The 24680-nt window shown below is 41.8% G+C and overlaps 10 protein-coding genes across 10 annotated transcripts; 5 read left to right on the top strand and 5 right to left on the bottom strand.

Annotated features, from left to right (window-relative positions):
- Positions 1 to 15: 15 nt before the first annotated feature.
- On the bottom strand, positions 16 to 2982 carry las21 (mannose-ethanolamine phosphotransferase LAS21; the record flags this gene model as incomplete). Its single annotated transcript, XM_056921483.1, has 6 exons — positions 16 to 572; positions 743 to 1627; positions 1692 to 2062; positions 2123 to 2250; positions 2314 to 2602; positions 2789 to 2982. The coding sequence occupies 6 exons, from the start codon at positions 2980 to 2982 to the stop codon at positions 16 to 18; spliced, it is 2424 nt and encodes an 807-aa protein (XP_056779520.1).
- A 407-nt stretch (positions 2983 to 3389) lies between these two features.
- On the bottom strand, positions 3390 to 3904 carry N7478_005268 (DUF2423 domain-containing protein; the record flags this gene model as incomplete). The annotated part of the gene is made up of 3 exons (XM_056921482.1): positions 3390 to 3526; positions 3606 to 3647; positions 3721 to 3904. 3 exons carry the CDS (start codon positions 3902 to 3904, stop codon positions 3390 to 3392), a joined length of 363 nt encoding a protein of 120 aa, XP_056779519.1.
- A 480-nt stretch (positions 3905 to 4384) lies between these two features.
- Positions 4385 to 6393, top strand: N7478_005267 (transcriptional regulator family: Zinc finger MIZ-type; the record flags this gene model as incomplete). Its single annotated transcript, XM_056921481.1, has 7 exons — positions 4385 to 4529; positions 4693 to 4899; positions 4956 to 5027; positions 5082 to 5416; positions 5474 to 5579; positions 5637 to 5862; positions 5940 to 6393. 7 exons carry the CDS (start codon positions 4385 to 4387, stop codon positions 6391 to 6393), a joined length of 1545 nt encoding a protein of 514 aa, XP_056779518.1.
- A 557-nt stretch (positions 6394 to 6950) lies between these two features.
- N7478_005266 (trafficking protein particle complex subunit) lies at positions 6951 to 7564 on the top strand (the record flags this gene model as incomplete). Its single annotated transcript, XM_056921480.1, has 3 exons — positions 6951 to 7177; positions 7280 to 7397; positions 7421 to 7564. 3 exons carry the CDS (start codon positions 6951 to 6953, stop codon positions 7562 to 7564), a joined length of 489 nt encoding a protein of 162 aa, XP_056779517.1.
- Positions 7565 to 8217: 653 nt separating this feature from the next.
- N7478_005265 (malate dehydrogenase) lies at positions 8218 to 9715 on the bottom strand (the record flags this gene model as incomplete). The annotated part of the gene is made up of 8 exons (XM_056921479.1): positions 8218 to 8358; positions 8430 to 8574; positions 8632 to 8716; positions 8779 to 9156; positions 9225 to 9312; positions 9377 to 9487; positions 9598 to 9629; positions 9703 to 9715. 8 exons carry the CDS (start codon positions 9713 to 9715, stop codon positions 8218 to 8220), a joined length of 993 nt encoding a protein of 330 aa, XP_056779516.1.
- A 1488-nt stretch (positions 9716 to 11203) lies between these two features.
- Positions 11204 to 11958, bottom strand: N7478_005264 (uncharacterized protein; the record flags this gene model as incomplete). The annotated part of the gene is made up of 5 exons (XM_056921478.1): positions 11204 to 11381; positions 11452 to 11576; positions 11635 to 11658; positions 11752 to 11846; positions 11907 to 11958. 5 exons carry the CDS (start codon positions 11956 to 11958, stop codon positions 11204 to 11206), a joined length of 474 nt encoding a protein of 157 aa, XP_056779515.1.
- A 915-nt stretch (positions 11959 to 12873) lies between these two features.
- Positions 12874 to 15156, top strand: N7478_005263 (uncharacterized protein; the record flags this gene model as incomplete). The annotated part of the gene is made up of 2 exons (XM_056921477.1): positions 12874 to 14379; positions 14581 to 15156. 2 exons carry the CDS (start codon positions 12874 to 12876, stop codon positions 15154 to 15156), a joined length of 2082 nt encoding a protein of 693 aa, XP_056779514.1.
- A 435-nt stretch (positions 15157 to 15591) lies between these two features.
- Positions 15592 to 16039, top strand: N7478_005262 (DUF2015 domain-containing protein; the record flags this gene model as incomplete). The annotated part of the gene is made up of 2 exons (XM_056921476.1): positions 15592 to 15646; positions 15720 to 16039. 2 exons carry the CDS (start codon positions 15592 to 15594, stop codon positions 16037 to 16039), a joined length of 375 nt encoding a protein of 124 aa, XP_056779513.1.
- A 668-nt stretch (positions 16040 to 16707) lies between these two features.
- On the bottom strand, positions 16708 to 17890 carry N7478_005261 (U2 snRNP complex subunit HSH49; the record flags this gene model as incomplete). Its single annotated transcript, XM_056921475.1, has 3 exons — positions 16708 to 17370; positions 17444 to 17819; positions 17871 to 17890. 3 exons carry the CDS (start codon positions 17888 to 17890, stop codon positions 16708 to 16710), a joined length of 1059 nt encoding a protein of 352 aa, XP_056779512.1.
- Positions 17891 to 19579: 1689 nt separating this feature from the next.
- Positions 19580 to 20268, top strand: N7478_005260 (putative mitochondrial folate carrier protein Flx1; the record flags this gene model as incomplete). The annotated part of the gene is made up of 2 exons (XM_056921474.1): positions 19580 to 19628; positions 19691 to 20268. 2 exons carry the CDS (start codon positions 19580 to 19582, stop codon positions 20266 to 20268), a joined length of 627 nt encoding a protein of 208 aa, XP_056779511.1.
- Positions 20269 to 24680: the final 4412 nt, after the last annotated feature.

The raw sequence follows: 24680 nt of genomic DNA, 5'->3' as shown, positions 1-24680 counted from the left end.
TCTATAAGATAAATCCTATTGTCCTTTCCAAAGGGCGGCTAGGCTGATGCCGCCGAACAGATTTATGGCAATGTGGTTCGCTGTTGCCCATGCCATTGAATACAGGTATTTGGGCGAGAACACCGTCCAAATGAATAGATGGGATCGCAAGACTGTGCAAGCAGCCATAACAGATGCCAGAGATGCGGCAATGTGGAAAGTCAGCAGCGCGGCGCGACTGTGACATCCCATATCCCGACGTGGCCGCAGTAAATGGCCCGCCGAAACCCACCAGATGGGGCCTGCCCAGTTGCTCACAAATGTCAAAATTCCTACCATGATCACACTATAGCTGCCGACACCGTTGTAGGCATTTGACAGGTCAACGGAGGAAATTGAGTTGGAGCCGCCAAAGGCAAAAAACGTCATGTACTGCATGATCAAGGTTGTAATTGTCACCTCAATCCCATTCAATTTCATTCGGGTCAGAATTGCGGATTGAATTCGGAATACAAGGAAAATTGGGATGTTAGTGGCTCTGGATTGGGTCATCAGAAACAGATTGAGTGCCTCGTGGAATAGAGTGTTGGAGGCTAGCGATGGAGAGCCGTCAGTCAATGGTTCTTAGCGATGAAATCTAAGGAGAGGGGTGAAATCTTACCTCGTGCACCCCCTGCCCGGTTTCGATTGAATATTGACAACAATGCATAACAACCAATCCCTCCAAATACGAGCCTGGCCTGTGGGACTAATGAAAAGGTACCCGGCCATTCTCCCACAACCCATGAAAGGAAGGATCCTGTTAATAGTTCGGGAGAGTCGTTTGCGACAAAATTCAATTTGAACATGAAAGCCATCGTTGGTACTATGAGCGCGCCTAATCGGGAAATTCCTGCAGATGGCATGCTTTGAAGAAACCCCCGGCTAGCATCCATGTATGTGAGGGCTACTAGAATCCAAAAAACCGGAGGATGAATTGGAAGGAAGCTGCGCGCGATGTCAGGCTCGGCCGTGAACTTTTGGCCAGTCTGGTTCCACCGACGCAGTACTCGGTGACACGCAATCAGGCCAAGCGTGCTCATCGTAGACCAACGGATACTCCAGTATCCAACCTTTGGGCGGGGGACAAATAGGCTCAAAGATGTGGACTTCGCGTGCAGATAAAACAGCCACCCGGAGCAGATCCAATACCAGAATTGTTGCTCCTCTTCCACGTAACTACTTGCAAACATCATACTTCCGTAGCTCACCACTAGAAACGTTAGGAATCCTCCCGTGTATTTGGACCGCGCACAGTCTTGATAAACCGTGGGTAAAACGAGCAATACTGCGAGTGTAGTGGTGAAGAGGCCTAGCGCAAGCCTGAAAACATTATAATTGCTCGCAGTACTGCTCATTACGTCTTGAGCGATCCGAGAGAACCGCTGCAGGACAGGTCCAACTGTTGGAAATAAATCATCTGGTGCGTTTCCACCCGACAGTTGATGGATTTGAAACCATGCGCACTGGGCGCCTTCGATACCAGAATCGCCAGTCGATTTACAACTGGAACTATCCTGTTCGTCAAACGAGGTGGTAGAGAATGTAGCTTGAATGACGTTCAGTAGTTGGCGAGCATTACGGTATAATATACTCATTTTCTGTGATCCTGAGTGAAGCAGATTAGCTAGTCAACTCGAGAATTCATTTCGGTCAAGGGGGGTGGTACATACCAGAATCCCACACATTGAGAAACTCGGGAATAAATACCCCCAAACTATTTAATGGAATGGGCAAGCCAAGTAGTCCAGCAAGGGTTGGGGTTATATCTGCCTGCTCAACCGTCCGATAGTACTGAAATTCCTCAAATGGCTCAGTGGGGCTTTCCAATTTATGCCCCAAGGCTTCGAATTTGGGCGAGAGAAATAATAACGCCGGGGAAGTTTCGCCAGCAGACGAGCCACCATGGTTTCCAGCATCGTTCATACCATGATCCCCGCATAAGACAAAAAGTGTTGATTGAAGGTGTGGCTCTTGTTGCATTGCCGTGTAAACATCTTTCACGACAGCATCCATCTCTTGGTGTTTGGACAGCATGAAAGGACTGGTGAGATGTTAGAAGTTGCCTTGAACGTCAAAGTTCACGGGAAGAATGGCTAGCTACCTTCTAGGTCCAGCCTTGTGCCCTATATGATCAAGACCCAAGTAGTGCATGATGAGAGCAGACCAATCATTTTCTGCCAGCTCTGTGGGGACATGTCGTGTCACGTTTTGATCGACTTCGACGAAATCCTGCCATAATATCTCTTAGCTTCAAATTAAAGAGTAAGTTTCGAAAGGGAGGGGATTACTAACGGATACGAAGAAGCTGGTTGTCCCATCGGCTCGGTCAAATGTCCCCGGGAACAGTTTAAGCCATGTATCATCTCCATACATGACCAAGCGATCTCCCCGAGCCTTCAGCTGAGCGAGCCATGTATCCTGGTATGCAAGAGTTGATGAAGTATCTGACTCGGCAATATTCAGAATCACATCTAAAAAAGAGGGCACAGAACCTGTAGTCATCGCCTTCAGCCGGGGCATGGTTACTGTCGGAGAGCTAGCATGGGCTGTGAATGGTAGCACAGCGCCCGCTCGAATCAAACTAGAGCACAGTCAACTTCTCTGTTTTCTATATATAGTGTTTTCTCATGGGGTTCTAGAATAAATCGCGAATTAACCAACCTTTGGGTGAATAAGAACCCTGATTGATTTGAGTAAACAAAATCACTATAATCCAGCTTTAGCCAATGGTCTTCGAGATTATTTACGATATATGAATGGATATTACCTGCGCAGCGCATCTACCACCATGAAAATGACTTTATCAAAGACTGGAGTCACATCTGAATCGGTCTCCTGGAAAGTGGCTAGCCCTGGAAGAAGGGGTTTGTAGGGGAAAAACCCAGTCGAGAAGGTGAGAATCCCCACCAGAACCAGAACATTGGCGAGCGTAATTGCCCACCATCCTGGAGAAATTGCCATTGCACACTTATCAGGGGGGTTGATTTCAGGCTCGAGCCTTCAAAAAGGAGGTCGATATTGTCGCGGTGGATGTTTACAATGATGCCTGCGACGGCTACACCGCCTTCGTATCGATATCGGGGCAGACGCAGTACGGAGTAGTACATCAGGTTGTGGACAGACCATACCTTTGACCTCGGGATAGTAGATATGTAGCTATTATAGAAGATATATTTCCTATTGGAACAATGGTAAGTTTAAATAATTCATTAGATTACATCTCAAGTATATGTAATCTATATATGTAGCAAGCCTCCAATATGTAAAACAAGACTCAAAGAAATCGATCATCTTCAGAAGACTCCCAACGCCCTTTTTTCATTTGCTGTCTTTAATTTCCTGGACTCCCACTGGCTTCAGCGCCAGATTTACTTCCTCTTCGGCCCTTTCTTCACCTTGGATGGATGAGCCTTGAAGACGATCGAGTTGCGAGGTTTCTTATTTTTCTGCACCCGTCCGGATTTCTGAGATCGAGACTTGGAAGATTTGGTATCCACGTCCATAGCTAAGTTAAGAGGAAATAAATCGTTAGATTATTTTGTACATACTTTAAGCAAGTTGTGCAATGCTCGAATTTAACTCACCCTCATCGGCGGCAGCAGCCTTGGCACCCGAATCTTGATCGGCTATAATAATGAAGGTTAGCAAAAGATTCACGTTTCTTTGAATTGATGATGAATCCCTCAAAACCAAACATACCGGTTTCCTCTGATTTTAATTCCATCTCTGACTTTGCTGAGGTCTCTGGGCGAGGTTGCGACGCAAGTTCCTGAAGTTTGGCGGCCAGTCGTTCCGTACGCGCATCCACCACAGGACCGAACACTTTTTTGCGCAGATTAGCCCGGTTGCGCTTGGAGACACTGGCTCGAATACTCTTAGCCATGGTGGAGCTGGGGGGAGGGAGTGGAGGCAGATGTAAAGCGAGTGAAAAAGCAAGATAAGAGGGCACAAAATAGTATAGAGTGATTGATCTTTGCCTGCTTGAATAAATTGGGGTTTGAAGAGATAAGAGCAGACGGAATTTACTCTCAAGGCGGTGTTTGCTTTTGCTCAGAACTTTTTTTTCTTCTTCTTTTCTGCCTTCTTGTTATCGGTTATCGATTGCCTTATCTGTTATCAAGATACGATCCCATCTTATGTCATCCGCCGAAATTCCGTGAACCTCCCTCTCACAGTACTCTCAAGTTGCGACGACAAGGTGAGGCAAACCTTCCAAAGGAGGATTCGATATCCGACTCCTTTCTCTTTTGAACCTGTCACAGATTTGCCGGTCAATTTGATTGACATGTATCTCGGTACAGTCTATGAAACTGGCCTGGCATATCTTACTACCTGAGGCTTCTCTTTCTCTGACTAGGGCGTGATGGCGTCCGGCCAGGCCACTGAGCTCCCCCGTCTGGTCGCCTTGATCAAGACCTTGACAATTCCCCAGCTAAAAGATCTCCTACGCAAAGAAGGCCTGGCTGTATCTGGTTTAAAAGCTGCGCTGCAGATGCGCATCATCGATTGTTTGTATTTTCCCATACTCCTCCCATCTATCTTCCTTCTGCTTCTCTTTCACAACTCTCTGACCCATCTGACGCCTCAATGACTTGTTTATCTGCTCCTTTTGCGCCTCAATCTCAATCTCAATCTCAATTACATTGGCTAACTCCTGTTTTCAAATCTCAGATCTTGATCGGTTATGCCAATCAGAAGGCAACAGTGTCCGATACGATGCCCTAAGACGACGCATTATTGAAGTCTGTCTACCGGGATCACACGCCTTCGACCCAACCCCAAATCCTCGCTTTCAAAACTCTCCTGCTGCACCGCAGACATCATCTCAGCGTCGACTTACAGTGGGAAACTCCATGTCCCCCCATCCCCACACTTCTGGTTCGGCCACCAGTATCACCAATATTGAATTGACAGCCCACTGATGATTCATACAGGCCCGATCGTTTTCAAGGATAGTCCATTTTTTACAGTTATAGCACCTGTCACTCCGATTGTCGAATGCAAGGGTAAGTTCTCTTTGGCCCTCCTATAAAGCTGCGGCGGTGTCTTAAATAACCTAGTCCGTGAGCAAACCAGGGACAGTGTAGAGCTGAAAATTTTCCTCTCCCAACCCGATGTCGCCCGACTGGAGAGAGATTCCAATATCCGAGTTATGATCTACTGTACAGCCGACTCAGGTCTTAAACAGTTTACCAAATCGGATATCGCGTTTCCCCATCAGGTGGAGTTGAAGGCGAACTTGGATGAAGTGAAGGCCAACCTTCGGGGACTGAAGAATAAACCCGGCACCACACAACCCGCAGATGTTACTTGGTATTTACGCAAAAAGCCAAACTACCCAAATAATATCGTTATGACTTATGCATTAACACAGAAGGTGAACCTTACCCACGGTGTGCGGCGGCTAAAGATTGTCAACCGATAGAAGTTCAATTTCTAACAACCTTGACAGAAATTCTTCGTTCTTGCCAATATGGTCAAACTGCACCCAGTTGACGAACTAGTCTCGCAATTAAAATCTCGAAAGCTTATCTCCAAGGAACAAGTCCTTCGAGAAAGTACGTGATATTCTTTTAATTCGCCCACTGGAAGTTTCGTTCTAATTCAGGCTACAGTGAAAAACCGGGCAGAAGATTCCGACATCGTTGCTACCTCGAGTGTTATGTCGCTCAAATGTCCGTTATCAACCCTGCGTATTCAGGTTCCCTGCCGTTCTGTGGTATGCACTCACAACCAATGCTTCGATGCATCATCGTTCCTTGAGCTACAAAAACAAGCGCCCACTTGGACGTGCCCTGTGTGCACTAAATCCACGAGCTTTGAGTCTTTGCAAGTAGACCAGTAAGACCATTTCCCCTCCCTATCTTTTTATTCTTTCTCTTTCCTTCTTGGATCGGTTGTATACTAACAGGAAATAGGTATGTGGATGAAATTCTTCGCTCCACCGAAGTAGACCAAGTTGTGGTGGAGCCAAGTGGCTCATGGTCCAAGCTAGATGATAATGATGCGGCGAAAATGGGTGGAGCTACACCAGCCACAGACGACGACGACGATCTGATAGAGATCAGCGAGCCTAGTGCCAGTGTAGTGAAACAGGAGCCTACGTCTTCTAATATTCTGCTGGAACGCACACCTGCCCAGTCCAGAGAAACATCCACACCGTCCTCAGTTGTTCGCATGTCAAGCAAAAAACGCCCTGTCGCCCAAATAATTGATTTGACGGGTAGTGACGATGACGATGGCGATGAATCTCCTGTCCCTCCTCTGAAGCGGGCAGCCTTGGGTTTTTCTGCTCGAGGATTTTCATCACAAGATCCCCATCAACCGGTTGCGAGTAGTCCTCTAAGTGGACGATATCCCCAACCGTACTAGGCTGAAATGAATGGCTAATTTGCCTACAATTTGCCCGTTCATTCATTGAAACCCTCTCCCTCTTCCCTACCCTTTTCTCTTTCTCTTGTGATTCTCCTATATCTTGTATGCATCATGCCACGGTGTTTGGGGCGTGACTCTGGTTTTTTTTTAAAAGATCTTTATGAATGGTGTGAGGTGGCTGAGTAGATTTAGCTCATCTTCATATCTTTACTTACTCCTTCCTATGCTTTGAAGAGAGAAGTTATTTAGGAATGGATCAGCATTGCAATTGCATCTACCTAGTTCCAAATACTCCTTTGTATATATTTATTTTACTTGTAGTTGTTTCCTTTTTTATAATTTAAGGGGGGAGGCGCATGTCATTGTAGGTAACTATGTAGTGGGGGAAACTTCGCAGTGGGTTCTACCGAGTACCAAAGCAACTAATCAAAACACACTCCGCTCTCCCGATCCTGATTACCTTGGCCGCAGCCGCAACTTCAACTTCACCTTCACCCCGGGTCACCCAACCACTAAACCTATTGTTCATCTGTCCTCCTTTCAGTTGTCTCGCTATGTCGTTTGATGCGTCAGCTTCGCTGACTATCTCCGATCCCAATGCTCGTGCCCTCAGCTCCTCCTGTTTTGACTTCCTGCTCATCGAGCTGGTCCCGATGGCCGAGCGTCTGGCCAAACAGCTGTCCACCAATGACCATGGACCCGAAGACGGAGAGATTAGAGAAACCACATTTTTCCGACTTGAATCCTTAGGATACCGAGTAGGGCAAGGACTTGCAGAAAGGTATATTGCTCCCGTTCAACTATTCCGCCTTTGATCTTTGAGACACGCATGCATCTGGCATAAGGGATATTGTTCTAATCCCACTAATCTCGATCGTTGCAGGTTCTCCCGCGATCGACCCCGTTTTACCGATAACTTGGACGTCATAAAGTTTCTCTGCAAGGATCTATGGACGGTGTTGTTCAGAAAGCAGATCGATAATTTAAAAACCAATCACCGGGTATGTGCCCACCCAAAAGCCAGCGCAACCACCAAGTCTTGCCTCGCAATACTAAAAGAGAATGGGAGCAGGGAGTCTACGTCTTGACGGATAGCGCGTTCAGACCATTTGCCCGTATGAGCATGACGGCACGCGGCGAAGCCGTATCGATGGCACAGGCGGTATGAAGCACTTCTTTTCCTTTCAGATCAACAACTTTGAATTCACCCTCGTGCATAACTGACTGAAGTACTATAGTATCTCTGGTTTCCCTGCGGGATAATCCGTGGTGCGCTTGCAAACCTTGGGATTACTACCACAGTGCAGGCAGAGACGTCGGATCTTCCAGGTGCAACATTTCAGATTAAAACGGTCCAGGCTCGACCATGATGATTACTTTGTTATCCCCGCTATGAAGAGCACCCCTACGATATACCGACATGATTTCATTTCCCCATTTTCTTTTAATGGTGTTGACCTTTCTCCAGCTGGACTGGATGAGGGCAATGCTATCTAGGTACCGCCATATATCTGTTGGCGGACACTCTACAAAGAAAGAGACATACCCCCCGGGCTTAAATTTAATACAAACTACCAAGGACGAGGAGTTTTAATCAATCCTTTCATACATATCTGTTGTTATCTTGTGTGTGGAACCCTAACCATATGAGGATTACATTTATGTCTGCTGTCATAATCTCATAATCTCACACTTAGAGCCTATCTTTCCGGGATAATCATGATTAGCAAGGCTTTTGACATTATTAGGGTGACAAGCCATCGTTTGAGACCATATTAGGATCACCAGGCGTCACGGACCGGAGTGGGTAGGGGATATGCATTACTTTGGTGGTGGGTTCTTGACAAATTCGACACCCTTCTCGATGTTCCCCTTGAGCCCAGTGACACAAGCGGCCAGAAGCTCCTTCTCCCGAGCAGTCACGCCGTCCAGAACATTGATAGCCTTCTCCACGCCAGAGGGCTAAACATCGTGTTGTAGTTAGTCATATAGTTCAAGGGATTCTTATTACAAAGTAGTCATCAAACACTTACGCCAAGCTCCACGGGGGTGGAGAAGAACTCGACACCAGTGGCTTTGGCAATAGCATCGCCACCGGGAACGCCGGGCAGGTAGACGAAAGTAGGCTCAACAACGCCCTTCTCGCCTTTGGCAGCTCTAATCACGGCCTCGGAAAATCTTCGAGTAATCAGCCAATGTACTCTGGTTATTTTAGGGCGTAGGGAATGAATATACCTGAAACCAGCGTAGGCCATGGACAGAGTGGCGGAACCGGCGCCATCCTTGGCCTGCACAACCTCATCACCACCAAATTGGACACCTATGGGAAAATAGTCAACTAATGAACAAATAGCCAGATCCCAATAAAAGGTCGTCACGTACGCTTGACCAATGCCTCGTATTTATCTGCGGGAATGTCGAAGTTGGGGGAGACCTTGCTGAAGAGGGGAACAATAGTCTCGCCAGAGTGACCACCGATGACGGGAACGGTAGCCTTTGAGGGGTCCTTCTGGCCAGAGTATTCCTGTGTGAAAGTCTCGGCACGAACAACGTCCAAGGTGGTCACGCCGAACAGACGCTTGGGGTCAAAGACACCGGCAGCCTTGAAGACCTCAGCAGCGATGGGGACAGTGGAGTTGACCGGGTTAGAGATAACCAGGGTGAAAGCCTTGGGGCTGAACTCGGCGATACCCTTGGCCAAATCACGGACGATTCCGGCGTTGATCTTGAAAAGGTCATCACGGGTCATGCCGGGCTTGCCTTTGATAATATTAGAAGCTCGTTCGCTTGAGGTAATTGAGGAAGAGGAAGGAGGGCTGGATACTGACGAGGAATGCCAGCTGGGATGACGACAATGTCGGCACCGGTCAATGCGTTCTTCAGGCCATCATCCTTGGGAAGGTAGCCGGAGATTTTCTGTAAAGGAGTTGAATAAGTGATTTTTGTCAAGTGTTTTAATGAGAGGGGGTGGAAAACCTACGGCGACCGAGGAGATGTGGGAAAGGTCGGCAGTAACACCGGGGGTGTTCACAACATCGTACAAGGCAAGCTCATCAATCAGCGGAGAGGCCTTGAGCAAAAGAGAGAGGGGCTAGAGCTCAATGTTGTCAGTGTGGTTTGTCCGGGAGTATTGAGAATTCCGAGGGGATCTCCGAGGAAAGCATCAGGGAAGATAAGAAGAGCGCGTAAGGCGAAACACACCTGGCCAATGCCACCAGAGGCACCGAGAACAACTATAAGGTAATTAGGGTAATTAGCTGATGATCCACGAGAAATCCTAAGGAGAATACCAATGGATTTGCATACCAGCTTTAACCATGATGTAGGAGAGGATAAATGGGGTGGAATTGGATGGGAGGGAAGAAGATGGAGTAGAGATGATGTTGAGGGGGAGGGGGAAAGAATCGGGTTTATAATGTATTGGTGGGGGGAGGGGCAAAAGAGCCTAGGAGCAAGTCACCCCGGAATTGAGCACAGGCACTTTACTGTACTAGTAATAGTGAGCAGGTGGAACCACTGAGCCTTTCGGGAAGCTCTTATAGGTAATACGGTAATTGTATTATATTAGTATAGTCCTGACGAGAGATAATATCTATACACAAAAATTTCTTAAGTATATCTCTCTGATACCCACGACTACTCCTACTCCTACTCCTACTACTACTACTACTACTACTACTTAGATAGGTAGGTATCTAAGTATCTATTAGAGTATATACTGGTTGCTTCACAGTTACTTACTGCTTATTACTATTGATATTAGGAATGTGAAAGCGCTCTATTCGTAAACTACGACTACTACTACTACTACTACTATAGTATTGATACTTAGGTCCCTACTATTGGATTCAGAATTTTATTAATGCTGTAAGAGATATAAAGAATACAAAGAATAGACTCTTCAAGATACCTTCTCCTCCCAAAATGTCCCAACAAGGTAATATTCCCCTCCTCCAGACCGGTGCCTGAACTGGGCTTAGACTGATCCCCCTCCTCCATTTACAGTACACACTGTGTACATCCATCCCACACCCCCAATTTACTCCATTGGATTGATCCATGCTCATGTGTAAGTCTTAGGAAAGGTTGTCGGTATCATACAGTTCCTTGCCGAATTCCCCGGTGATTCTCGTCTTCGCCTGTGAATTCCTCTCTTCTCGGGTTCCAGGATCGGGAAAAGGCGGGAGCCCGTTAAAGGTCCTTTCCCCACGGCCCAGGATATCACATCATAACTTCATACAATACGTAGTCATGCTCCGGCGAGTTCCTCTGACTCCACCGCAGAGTTGCCCTGCTGGCCCAGACCCGAGGCTTAAATATGTACCGATGTCATCAAGATCGCTTTCTCCGTTCGGCCCGACTGCTGACTGGCTGATCTCTTAAGCATCCGGGGTGGACCTCGGGAGTCAAATTACATCTATCAATTACTCAAAGGCCATCGTTTCGGTTAGTCGGGAAGAGGTTGAGACTTTTCCCGCGCTCATACAAACCAAGCCGCCTTAATTGGAAAAGTTAAGTAATATCCTATGCTTCGCTCAAGGCCATGGGAGGTGGAGAGAGAACCAATTCTTGGCTTTGGTTCATTCATCTTGCATTGTATCTGCTCTTTCGGTCCCATCGTGGAAAGAGAGTAGAGCGGCGCTCTTTTCCAGGGAACTTTATCGCCTAGGTAGTTTACAGGGATCGCCCCCAACGATAATATATCCTGTATGACGACAGTCTCCAGACGCGCATCAAAACAGGCCCTCCTCTCAACAGCATACGCCCTCCCGATTATTCACTTGTCGTTTTTTGCTTGAGGACGAATTTACTCGGAGTCCTTCTCGGCAGCCTTGCGGGCCTTGACACCACGGGGCTGCTTAGCAGGGGTGTCCTTCTTGGGCTGCTGAGAGCGGCGAACAGCACTGACACGGGCAACGGCCTCCTCGCGAAGGTCGGCACGGTAACCGTTCTGGGCGGTTTGGTCGGCGACACCCTTGTAGATCCTAAACGTTGGGTTAGCACCAACAACCATTGAAGTCCAAGTGCATGATATATCGAAGAATGATGACGTACTTGCGGGTGGAGGTCTTGGGGCCGTAGTTCACGGTAACGAAGGTCTTTCCGGGTTGCTGGGGAGTACCGGCCTTCTTGGTGGTCACGGTAACACCGCCGTTCTCATCGGACTGAACACCGATGGCCTGGTAGATATTAGAGTTTCTGTCTCACAGTAGAGGGGGTTGGCGGAGCAATCGATACCTTGTTGTTGGCATAACCGGCATACTGTATAAAAAGCGCGGGTCAGTGTCATTTCCCCACCAAATCAAGACTTCGAATGAAAACAAAAGGACAAGAAAAAAAAGATAGGCGCCGTACCTTGAAGGAGTGCTTGTTCTGCAAGTTAAGAGGGTCCCGAGAGAACTGGGAACCACCACCGGCGTTGCGGCGAACCAGATAAGAGTTCTGGTTACCTATGCTCCATCACGGATTAACTTCCGTTCAAGATGAATTTTTTAGAGATTAGAACATACGGGTGATCTGCCAGACCAGGTCGTTGGAGACGTTTGTGCGTTCGGCGGCCATGATGACGAGTTGGTATATGGAGGGATTGAGAGTTGATTCTAAGCCCGTGATTTTTGGTGTGTGAAGAGGTTCATAGATTTCCCAAATGAGTCTCGCTAAGCCCGCCGCTTTGGGAATGGTATTGGTGCCTTGTTAATAAGGCTGGAAAGATTTAATGGCATAACTATGGGGTCCCGTGACTTCTAGTGAATTAGAGTTGGCTGTTTGTCTTGTTTGTGTTATTATTGCCTTGCTGCCTTCCTGCCTAATAATCCAGGCAGCTGTCCTACCCAGGAGAATTGCTAATACCACCCCTCAAATGGCTAAACCCACCCCTTCTAAGCCGCTTTGGGAAATTCTGCCGTATTTGTAATATGAGCCGTTAACAAGGCGGTGTAATTTAAAATGGGCGGTCAATGGAGGCGGTGGACGCCCCGACACACCAAACCACACCAAACCACATCAAAAAAGGCGTCTATTGCGGAGCGCCCGGATATCTCTATTCTTTGATAACAATCAATTATATTTTAGCACGTGATTATTAAATAACGTATATTTATTAATCCAGAAGGGTTTTAAAAAATGGTTTAAAATGGTATTGCTGTAGTAAATCAAAGTAGGGGTTAAAATATGTAAAGTTACTATGTAAAGGTAAATAATAGGGAAATGGCAAAGTATGGCGAGGTGTAGTGAGCATGTGACCTGCCGTTTACGGAAATATTAAGAGAAGCTGATTGGCTGCCGAGGCCCCACAGTACCCTCAGGAATGTGCATTTTTATTACTCCCGTTACCATATCAATATTTTAAGCAATAACAATATTTTAAACATATATTTGAATACCTCCCCTTCGCTAAAATGATTTCTTCTTTTAGAGTATTGTTATTTTCTATCTTCTCTACTACCCCTGAAAATTTGAAGCTATTTGGTTATTATTATGTCACTGGAAACTACTGAATCTCTTATGTCTAGTCCTAGGCTGTCAACTACCCCTCCTCCTACGTTCCGCGATGATTTTCTCAACACTATCGACACAATTTATGACGAAGAGACTCAATATCCCGAAGAGCCATTGGCTGATATATACTCAGATATTGAGCCAAGTTTCCCTCTATTTAAGCTGAATCCGCCCTGGAAACTCGAGTATTCTTCGCCGGATGAAGCTCAAACCGAGATGAATCAATTTGCAGCTACCCAAGGCTATGCAGTTGTTTCAAAACGCTCAAAATCCTCTAACGGGGTAAAACTCAAGGTTATTTACCAATGCTGGCGAGGTGGTGAATATTGTGACCGCCGGACTATAGGACTTGATGCAGAAAAACGCAGAAGAGGCCGTACAAAAAAGTGTAACTGTCCATTTGAGGTTATTCTTCGTCGACATGGAGATATATGGTTATTGGAAATTGGAAATGGTAGCCATAACCATACACCATCACCCGCCGTCAATATTCCTTATCTTCGCCAAATGGCTATGAAAAAAAGAGGTTTGGAGATTGAACAGGCTATCCAGCAGGGGCTTTGGCCTCGCCAGATTACGGATCAGCTCAGGAATGAAGGCGAACATGTTATCGCGAAGAACATCTATAATATTAAGATGGATCTTAACAAAAGACGACTTGGCGGCCGCTCATCTATTCAAACACTTCTCCAAGACCTCCCAAATTCAGGGGATTGGTGTATCCGCTGTAGATCGGATAACAACGATATTTTACTTGCTTTATTCGCCATCCACCGGACTTCCATTGGATTTTTACGTCTTTTTCCCTATATTCTTTGGATGGATACAACATTTAAAACCAACAAGTTCAAAATGCCATTGCTTGATATTACTGGAATGACATCAACAAACCAGACATTCTCCGCTGGCTTCTGTTTTTTATCAGACTCTACTACTGATTCATTTTGCTGGGCATTACAGCAATTACAGTCAGTATTAGCGGTAGAATCAATCCCTGAGCCATTGACTGTATTTACAGACAAAGAGCTTGCAATTCTCAGTGCTATACCAATGGTTTTTACACTTAACCATATGCTTTGTTTGTGGCATATCAATAAGTGCATCCTTGCCCATGCGCGTACTCCTATTCGTCAGTATCTTGAATGGGAGATTAAAGAAGCTGCAAAAAAACAAGAGATATTCTCTTTGAAGAATGGGTGTATACGGCAGGAGAAGCTTCATCGGTGGTGGAGAATGAAACAGTTCTGGCATGAAATTGTTACTGCTTTAACGCCTCAAGATTTCGAACAAAAATGGCAGGAATTTCAGCAAACTTACTGTCATGAGATCTTCTCTAAGCTAATTCGTTATATCCAGAAGGAATGGCTTAACCCAATATATGCGAAGATGTTTTTACACCATTATACTCGGCATTATTTTCACTTTGGTGAGGTAGCAACATCTCGAAATGAGTCGGCACATTGGGCATTTAAACGTGATCAACAGGTAATTCTCCTATTATTATTGAGGGATTTTCTATTAAAATTTAGCCAGGGAACCTCAACTTCTCTCCTTGGAGCCTTTGATATCTTTGAACAGACAATTAAACGTCAATATTCAAATATTCAATATCAGTTACATGACCAGACACTTGGACGATTCACAGATCATCAATCCTATACATTTTTACTACCAAATCTCATACAGAGAATTTCCCTTGAAGCCATTCGCCGTCTGGAGAAAGAAATCAACACATATCTACCTATCCATATCGAAAAACCTCAAATTCCTATCTTCTGTGTATGCGGCAAAGGCAGGGGCATTCCATGCATCCATCAAATTATTCCATATTATAATGAGAAAAAGCCACTTCCTCTTGATCTCTTCCACTTACAGTGGCATCTTCAGGAGGCTGATTCACCACAGTTTCATCCAGATCTTCTTCGTATACAGGAGCCAAGAATTCGGGATGATCGGAGGGTATGGATATCGCGAGGATCGTATACAGCATCACAGGCCTCGGTGGCCACATCACAGGCCTCGGGGGCCCGGCAAGACCCCCGAGGCCCAGAGGGATCACAGGGGCGGATCCCAAGCTTATGGGAGCAGCTAGATGCTGTTGAAGATGCTGTAGATCGTGAGTTTTATGAGCAATGGTCCCAACAAGGCTCTCAGCAGCCACCAACTGTGCAATCTCGGAGGAGACCCAATACATGTGGAAATTGCGGCGTGGAGGGGCATAAAAGGCCTGGGTGTCCGTTGATCAACAGATTTGCCAGTTAATTCGACTGAAAATGCATTTGCCGGTGTTTTTAAAATCAGCCTCTGTTTCCTCTTTAGGTTTAGCTTGGAATGAGATAACTTGCTTGCATATTAAATGTCGTTAAATGTGTGGTAAAATGGAAGCTTTTTACGTGGAGATGAGATTTAATTCTGGACCGTATTCATGCTGCCGGCAGAAAATTGATGCCTTTGTGCCTTGTGGTATTACAAATACGGCGGTGAGCTTAGAAGGGGTGGGTTTAGCCATTTGAGGGGTGGTATTAGCAATTCTCCTACCCAGGAACGATGACGAATGCATGTTTCCCTTTTGGGGGCGTGAGAGTATCTCGTTCGCTTTGTGAGATTTTTGACTCTCGACTACTAGGGCAGGGGGTTTGGTCTTGTTTCTGCCAGACTGCAGTCATATCACTCTCTTGGAAATTCCTGCTGCCCATCATGACCTACACGCTTTTCTATGCGCTCCTGTTCTTCGTTATCATCTCCGGCACAGGTAGGTCCTCATGCCAGTTCCCTTGGGCAGGCTGAACCTAGCAAACTAACCTTACTGATCGGTATTCGTGCAGGGCTTTATTTGACTCGATCACGATGGCTACCTTTACTACCTGTTCCCGATCATATCTATCATCGACTACCATCAAGCTTCACAGGCGACCTGGAAGCTGGCTTGAGCTCTTCGCATTTCGACATCACAGCTAACGTTGCCGATGGAGACCCCAGAGCAGGCCTTGATCAGAGAGCAAAGCAAGAAGTACGAAAGATCATGAAGACTCGCAAAGTCGATTTTGACGAAGCCCGGCGAATCTACACAGAACAGCGATTTGCACGAAATAACATTGGCCCCGATGGCCGCCCCCGGGATCCTAAATTCGTCTCGTTTTCATAAATTATATAATTCTTTCACCGTTTAGCTCACCCAATCAATGCGAATACCATCATGCTCTTGTTGTCCCTCTCTGTATTCCTCTCCCCCTCTCTTTCACTCTTTCATTGTGGTTCCCACCCCCCCCCCCTTTTCCCTCCCTTTTTCCTCCCTTTTTCTCGTTGCTTTTTTTCTTTGTCTTTTTCTTATTCTTTCTTCGAATCCTCTCATACATTGGTTGTCGTTCCTCCAAAGCCGCATATTCCATTTGTCCCCGTTTTTCTCGTCAACAATTCTACTTCCCAAAATTAATGGGCTATCTATATATGCACTGCTTGTTTCTTGGTATGAAGGCATTCTGTTTTATTCATTATATCTCTAAGCATAATTTCTCTCGATCATTGCGTAGAACTATGGCTAGAGTATGGATTGCCCACCCGTCCCTGTAAAAAGCTTTTCAGAAGAAGACACGCCTCTTCTTTTGAAATCAATCTTGGTGGCTGATAAGTGGCTCTTCGAGATACAACCTGATCGTTGGAGGCCAGATATGGAGAAGGCATTTGATCAAGGAATAAATAAAACACCCCAAGTCAGGCTCTGTCATCTTATCGTTATCCTGAAAGCATGGCATCCAGATTTGCAACATATTGGAAGAGAAGAATAAAAACTCATGTGCTATAAATCCTTAATGCTCAATGGCCACCCCCGTACCCTGGCTGCTGAAAACCCGGCGGCAGTGAGGGAGATGCGCCTGGTGTACCAGCTGGAGGGCCAAAGCCAGGCGGAGAAAATCCAGGCGGCGGTGCACTTTGGGGTGCAAAATTTTGTTGCCCCGCGCCATTAAATCCAGGGGGCATAAAAGTTTGAGGACCGCCGTATCCAGCCTGGGATGGCGGTGGACGAGCGGGTAAGCCCGGGGGTGGAGTAGTGAGTGCTGGGGCATTTGGAGCAGGTCGAGCCTGTACGGAGATACCTTGATAACCTAGCGGTGGCATTCCTCGGCCCGTGCCAAGCTCGGATATCTGGGGGGTAGTACTCACTGGCCGAGAATTATCACCGTTAGGTATTGCCGGGGTTGCAACGGAGGCTGGCCCTCCCCCGGATATCGAAGCGGAAGACCCTTGTTGAGTTGGTGGTTGAACATTATGCTTTCGAGCCTGCGCAGCCAACGTGCGTTCAGCCTCGTCACCGTGCCTTTCGCCTTTCCCGTCTTTCTTGTAAGCATATTGCACCGATACTTGCTTGTTCATCAAATATTGGCCATTCATGTTGGTAATCGCAGCGTCAGAGGACTCGAAGTCGGCGAATGAGACGAAGCCATAACCTTTGGATAGGTTATTGTCGTCGCGAGCGATCTATGAAAAGAATTAGCTATCTTGTGGATACCAATGCTGACCCAAATGGGTGGAATATGGAAATGAAGCTAACCTTGGGGAGATTGACAAGGTTTCCAAAGCGACTAAAAGTATCGAAAAGGACTTGCTCAGAGACCATTGGATCGAGGTTACCAACAAAGAGCTCTGCGCCGATCTCCACGGACTTTTGTTTGTCGGCCGAGGCCTTATTCACACGAATAGGTTTTCCAAAAAGCCGAATTCCATTCATTATCCTTGATGCATACTCCGCATCATCCTCGCTGATGAACTCCACGAAGCCATACCCTTGGTGCGACTGGGTAACGCGGTCTTTGGGCAAATGAACATTAACGATGCGACCAGCCTGGAGCATGAGTTCCCATACTAGACTATCCGAAGCGCGCTCGTCTAGGTTTCCAATGTAGACAGTAGCCTCCTTATCCTGCTCCCTGGGTTTGATTAGCTTGAGAGTCCCAGCGCCGAGTCTCAAAGGGTCTTACCAATGCCTTGCGCCAGACATGGCGGTAATCTGTCTGAAAAGAGGTGTCGCAAATTGAGGGGGACAAAAAAAGTGTCAAACGAATGTTGGTTTTAGGATCTTCAAGTAGATATAGCGATATTTGCCGGGGAAGAATATGCGTGGTGAGAACTTGTGAGATTGGGTTGTGGTGTGGATTTAAAGAGGAAGGGAAGGTCAAGCTTGGAACGGGGTTCCGCAAAAACTTTTGAGCATTGACATAACTCGCGATCAATCCATCACGTCCCATCATCCTTCTTCCCCTTCCTTTCTCTCCGACCACCCAACCATTACCCATCGCATTCGTGTTTTCAAGAATTCGCCAACCTCTTTTTATCTATCTCTGTGTGACCTACTAGGCCATTTATCTACCCGCCACAATGGTTCAATTCTCTGAAGAGACCAAGGTTAGTAGTAGTGCCTTTGTGAAGATGAACTGAGAACTCTTTTCACATCTTTCTTCTCCTATCATCGTCTTTATATGACATTTTCGAGTTAGCTAACAGGTCTTTTCTATTCCTCAGGAACGTGTCTCCAAGGTCATTGATATCTCCCGCGTTGCGATTCATTAGTGAGCTCTCTTGCGATAAACCCCCAACAGTGACCGGACCTAATCGGGCGATCGAATAGCGGATATCTCCCTCTTATTGTCTATCTTGGTATGTAGGATTCAGGAGATTTATGAATATGAAACTTTGGGCTAACCAGAAGATAAACAGGCTACTCGTACAGCGAACCTAAGCCATCTCTGTTCAAGTATGTATCGAACTCGAACTCGAACTCGAATATCCCCCCCCCCCCCCCCCCGCCCGAGAGGAAAGACAACCCTCTAAATCTAGTACCAGGCTGTTTTCTCCATTGGCCTAAATGCCCACAAAGTTTGAAATGAAGATGGGATATTACTGTACACACCCTGGGGCTTTCTCATGATGGAATGACACGGGTCAGAATTCTTCATCCATAGTCCCTCGGGACATCCTTGTTGGACTTTCAGGCAACATCTTGGCCTTTGATTCCCTGTATTTTTAAAGAAAGAAAAAAAACCTACCAATTTGTTGATAATTTATCATTCCTCTCTTCCAATTTTAGAATTTATGCAAGTCTTTTATCACTATACATGTGCTGTAGTTTACATTCTGTTCTGTTCTGCCGGTTTGTCTCTCTCCGCCCGCGGCAGAAAACCAACCTTGTCTTAGTCATCATTGAAAGCTTCAATGACCGCTGCTTCCAATGGATATAGCCCAAGGAACCTTCTACCGGAGTTAATCACCTGGTCTTCAATTTCCCTCCCTACGATTCTATCGTGCAAGGTTCATGACGGCTCGGGATGGTTTGTCTTCATCCGTTGTGGAGACCGTAGCAGGATTCACTGCAGGAGTTATCTCGACACTCTGCCTTCATCCGCTTGATCTAGTAAAGACTAGGCTTCAAGGTACAGGATAATTTGTCCTCCAAATTTTGCTTCTTCTGACTTTTTTTCTCCTTCTTCTCCCATTCCAAGTTGATCGCACATCTACATCTCGACTCGGCAGCTCCTTGCGAATCATTCGTGATATTTCCGGACATGAAGGAGGTTTGGCTGCGTTCTATCGAGGATTGGCCCCAAATCTCATTGGAAATTCTACCAGCTGGGCCTTGTATTTTTTGTGCTATAGTACCTTCAAGGATGCCGTCTGCTCATTCCGGGGAGACATGCGAGCACTCACTGCTTCTGATTACTTTTTAGCCTCGGGGGCTGCAGGTACGTGTTCGTTCTACTTTTTGTTTCTTTCTTCATTGAATCTAATCATACATCCTTTCTAGGTGCGCTCACCTCGATCCTGACAAATCCAATATGGGTGATCAAAACTCGTATGCTTTCGACGGGCTCACAAGCCCCGGGTGCATATTCCTCATTTAGATCAGGGGCCAAACAAATATACAGTTCTGAGGGAGTACAAGGTTTCTATCGCGGCCTTGTCCCAGCCTTGTTTGGGGTCAGCCACGGCGCTCTACAATTCATGGCCTATGAACAGTTGAAACTGGTTCGCTCTCGGTCACTATGGAATAGTCATCAGGGAACGGAACTTCGACCAGCGACACGGGAACTCAACAATATCGACTTCCTTACGCTGTCCAGCCTCTCAAAGATCTTTGCAGGGTGTGTCACCTATCCGTACCAAGTGATCAGATCTCGCTTACAGACTTATGACGCCCATCTACTATATCGCGGTGCCACCGATGCTATCATGCAGGTCTGGGCCCGTGAGGGGATCTCCGGCTTCTATAAAGGGCTGGGGCCCAACCTTGTTCGGGTCTTACCAAGCACCTGGGTCACCTTTTTGGTTTATGAGAACACCAAGGTTATTTTACCTAGAATAGCAGCCAAGAGGATAGATTAGATATTACTATCCTATAGCGCTTGGTCCTCCTACCTATAAGTGTTAAATAGAAGTATCAAGCTTACCTACTGCTCTAGAGGACAAGATCTGGTGTCCAGAAACTATATTTAGTGATAATATCAAGCCAAAATCTTACTAGCTATTGTAATAGAGTACCTATAATTCTACCGAGAAAGGAGATGTTAGGATGTGGCAATGTAGGTGAGATCTTTGGGTGCGAACATGTATATATTACTAAGTTAGGGGAAACGACGGTTAATATACATACACCGGTAAAACAAATATAGCAAATAGATAAGATCCGATCATATATAATCAGATAACTATAAACAGATAGCAACAGATGTAGTAGATATTACTATATATAAACAAATATAATAGATCGTAATATACAAAATATATAGAGAGAATTAGGTAAAATTATCTTATCCTCCTCTACTTAATCTAAGATTATAAAAAACAACTATCTCACAGCAAATCGAATTCTTAGAATAACTTGCTTTTCTGGGGTCCTAGAAGCTTAAGACCTAGTTCAAAATCTTAGTTACTTCAGCAGCTGTATTTTTATATAAGATTTACCTAGTAAAATAGTAGCTACCGTTGTAGTATAGCCTTGTAGTACTTTTATATATCCCGACTATAAAAACCTTTAAAATTTTATACTGCTAAGTCTTCTCTAAAAGACTATAATCCCTATACCTAAGCTTAATATAGACTAAATTACTAAAGATATATACTAATTATCAATAATATAGATAACAATAGCTATAAGAACTCCTTTATTTATACTTTTATATTAAATCTTAAAAACTATACTACTAATATCTAAAAGGATAATATAGATACCCTAAAGAAGATACTAATAACTATCAATACCCTTGGTAAATAGATATAAAAGAATTTAAAATAATAATCTTATTAATAAAATTACTTTAATATAAGCTTCTATAGTCTACTTTAATCTATTAAACTAGTATTATATAATTTATAATATTAAATTATTAACTTCTCTCTATATTAGTAATAATATAATAAGACAACTATCTCTTATCAAACCTAATTCTTAGAATAACTCGCTAACTAGAGGTCCTAGGAACCTAAGACCTAGTTCAAATTCTTAGTTACTTCGCTAGCTATATTTTAATATTAGTTTTATCTGATAAAATAGCTACTATTAAGGTAGTATAGTCTAGTAGTGCTTTTGTATATCCTGATTATTAAATTTTATACTATCTTATACTACTAAGATCTATCTAAGGGTTAAAAGTTATATACTAAAAGACTTATATTCCTCTAGAGCTTATAGAAGATTAAATTATTAAAGGAGTATAGAGAATACTAAATAAGATAGAGAATGCCGGCTTTTCTAGTCTATATAGTATTATATTCCTTTAATAAATTAAAAAGTATACTAAAAATACCTAATAGGATAATATATCTACTATATAGAAGATACTTATAGTAATTAGTATCTTCTAGAGTAAGATAAAAATACTTAAGATAACTATTAAATTATTATTATTGTTAAATTTTTGCCTTCCTATACTATATTATTTCCTATATTGTCCTACTATATCGGCATCCCCGTTGTGTCTACTACTATAATGTTTATACTGCCCGATCTAACCCAATCGAGCTTATTTATTTTATTTATCTTTATACCTAGTATATATTATATAGTCGTTTCCTTTACTATAGTTAGATATATCTATATAATATACTAATTCTATCCTAAAGATCTTATCTAGTAGTATTACCTTCTAATAGTATTTTTTATAAGGTTATTTAGATATAATTACTATATTAACTAAGAATATATATATCTATTTATAGAAGATCTAATAGTATAGAGATATACTAAGGGATAGAGAACTTAGAATAATACTAGTAATAGAATAATACTAAAAGTATTATATTATAAAGATTTCTACTTAAAAATTATTATATAGAAGTAATTATTGTAATTATATACTAAAAACTACCTAATATTAATTAAGTATATATAAATTAAGGGATTTTTATAAAGATTATATATAATTATATATTATTTATTATAGAAGGTTCCTACTTTAAACTATTATAGGGTTATTTATCTATATAAGACTAGAGTATTACTATAATAATATACTTAGAGGGATATAAAATATTAATTAATATTAGAGATCTAGTTATCTTTAGAAGAACTTTAAATTAAAGAAAGCTATTTAGATAGTATTAAATCTTATTAGAAAGGCTAGTATTTAATAATATAAAATAGTAATTATAATAGTTATTATAAAATAGATTAGTAAGATCTAAACTAGATAAAAAGACTCTCTAAGTATTATAAATATTACTTATTAAACTTATTAAATATTATACTATCCTATAGAATAATAACCTAGTAAATTATATAATTATTATAATATTAGTATATAATATTATCTAAGTATTTTAGAATAAATAATAGACTTATATATTATAGTTAGTATCTATAGTATCTATATTATTATTATCTAAATATCCTATATCTATATTAAACTAACTATCTAAGAATATATTAATTATTAAATATATATTAATAAAAAATATCTATCCTAATAAAAAATATAGTAATTAGATTAAAGATAATACTATATAAAAGTACCTATATAATTATAAATATTATTTTTATAAAATTACTTAGTTTATTAGATCTAAACTAAAAGAGTATAATAAGGTTATCTATTCTAATAGAGCTTTTAAGAATTATATAGCTTATATTTAAAGATACTATAATAAATATATTAGTATATCTAATCTAGTCTATATTATATATATCTTTACTATATACTATAAATAGATTAAATATAAGTTTTTTAAATATCTTAGTAAAGAGAAAAGATAGGATTATTTCTAGAAATACTATTAGAAAGACTATAACTTTATTAAATATATAATAGACTTATAAGAAGCTATAGTAGAATATAGAATTAATATATCTAAGCTAATACTTATTTAATTCTTATAAAAAGATATAAATATATCTCTTCAAAGATAATAGACTAAAGACTATAACTATCTAAGTACTATACTTAATATTATTAAAAGATTTATATAGTATAAATAAGAAGCTTTAATTATAGGTTATATTAAAAAGAAGAAGAATAACTAAGAATATAACTATAATCCTAATACTATAGATTTAGATACTATATTATTAAATAATACTAATTAGAACTATAATTAAAAATAATCTAATTATAGAAATAACTTATTTAGATACTATAATTACAATAAACCAGGTTATATTACCTATAATTATAGTTATCTAAAGAAGAATTAAGACTTAAAAAAATAGATATAACTAATAAATATAAAACTTTTATTAGTTATCTAAGAAATATTTTGAAATTATTAGTTAATAATAGTCCTAATTAGCTTAATCTAACTATATAAGTTATTACTATTCTAGAAACTTTATAGGAGTTAAAGAAGAAAAAAAAGGATAATATTATATATATTAATATATATCTTAATATAATAGATAATTTACTATTATACTATATAGTTTTAATATATAGTCTAAATTAAAATATAATTATTTATACTTTATTAGATTATAGTACTTTATATACCTTTATTTTTATAACTTTCTTATATTAAAATAGATTAGACTATCTCTATAAGTAAACTTATAAAGATATATATATTTATCTACTAAATAGTAATAATCTAATAATATAGTTTTATATATAACTACTAGTTATAATTAGAAGCTAGTATACTAGTATTACTATATAGATTCTTAATATTCTAGAATTTAAACTTATATTAAGAAAGGATTTCTTATATTATTAGAACCCTAATATTAATTAGAGAATATTTATTATAAAGATTTATAATTAAAGTTATTTATATATTATATATATTAATAAATAAAGAAATTATTATCTACTTAAAAGAAATAATCTAAAACTAAATTTAATATTAATAAAATAAACTAGATATATATTAAAAAGTAAAGTAAGGAATATATTATATATAATCTATCTAACTACTAAAAATACTATATCTAAAGAAAGATACTAAATTATTATAGGATTCCTAAATCCCTTTAGATATAATTTAGATATAATTTATAGTTACTCTATAGATAAATCTACTATAATACACTTATTAATATATAATTACTCTAAGCCCTAGTAAGCTCTACTAATATTAAAATATATAAATAATAGCTATAATTCTTATCCTATAAGAATCAGTTCTATATATTAATTATTCTATTTAATCTTTATTATCTAATATTCTTATTTAGTTATAGGTCTCTAGTCTAATAACTTAGTAACTATTATAATTCTAATTCTTCTCTTTTAACTACCTAAAGATTAATAATAGTACTCTTTATATACTAAAACCCTATATCCTTTTATAATAGTACTTAATCTAAG

Source organism: Penicillium angulare (genome assembly GCF_028827245.1).
Source record: "Penicillium angulare strain IBT 27051 chromosome Unknown utg000004l_segment0_segment0, whole genome shotgun sequence".
In the NCBI taxonomy this organism is placed as follows: domain Eukaryota; kingdom Fungi; phylum Ascomycota; class Eurotiomycetes; order Eurotiales; family Aspergillaceae; genus Penicillium; species Penicillium angulare.
Note: the sequence above shows the minus strand (reverse complement) of the source record. Positions and strands in the feature narration are given on the sequence as shown.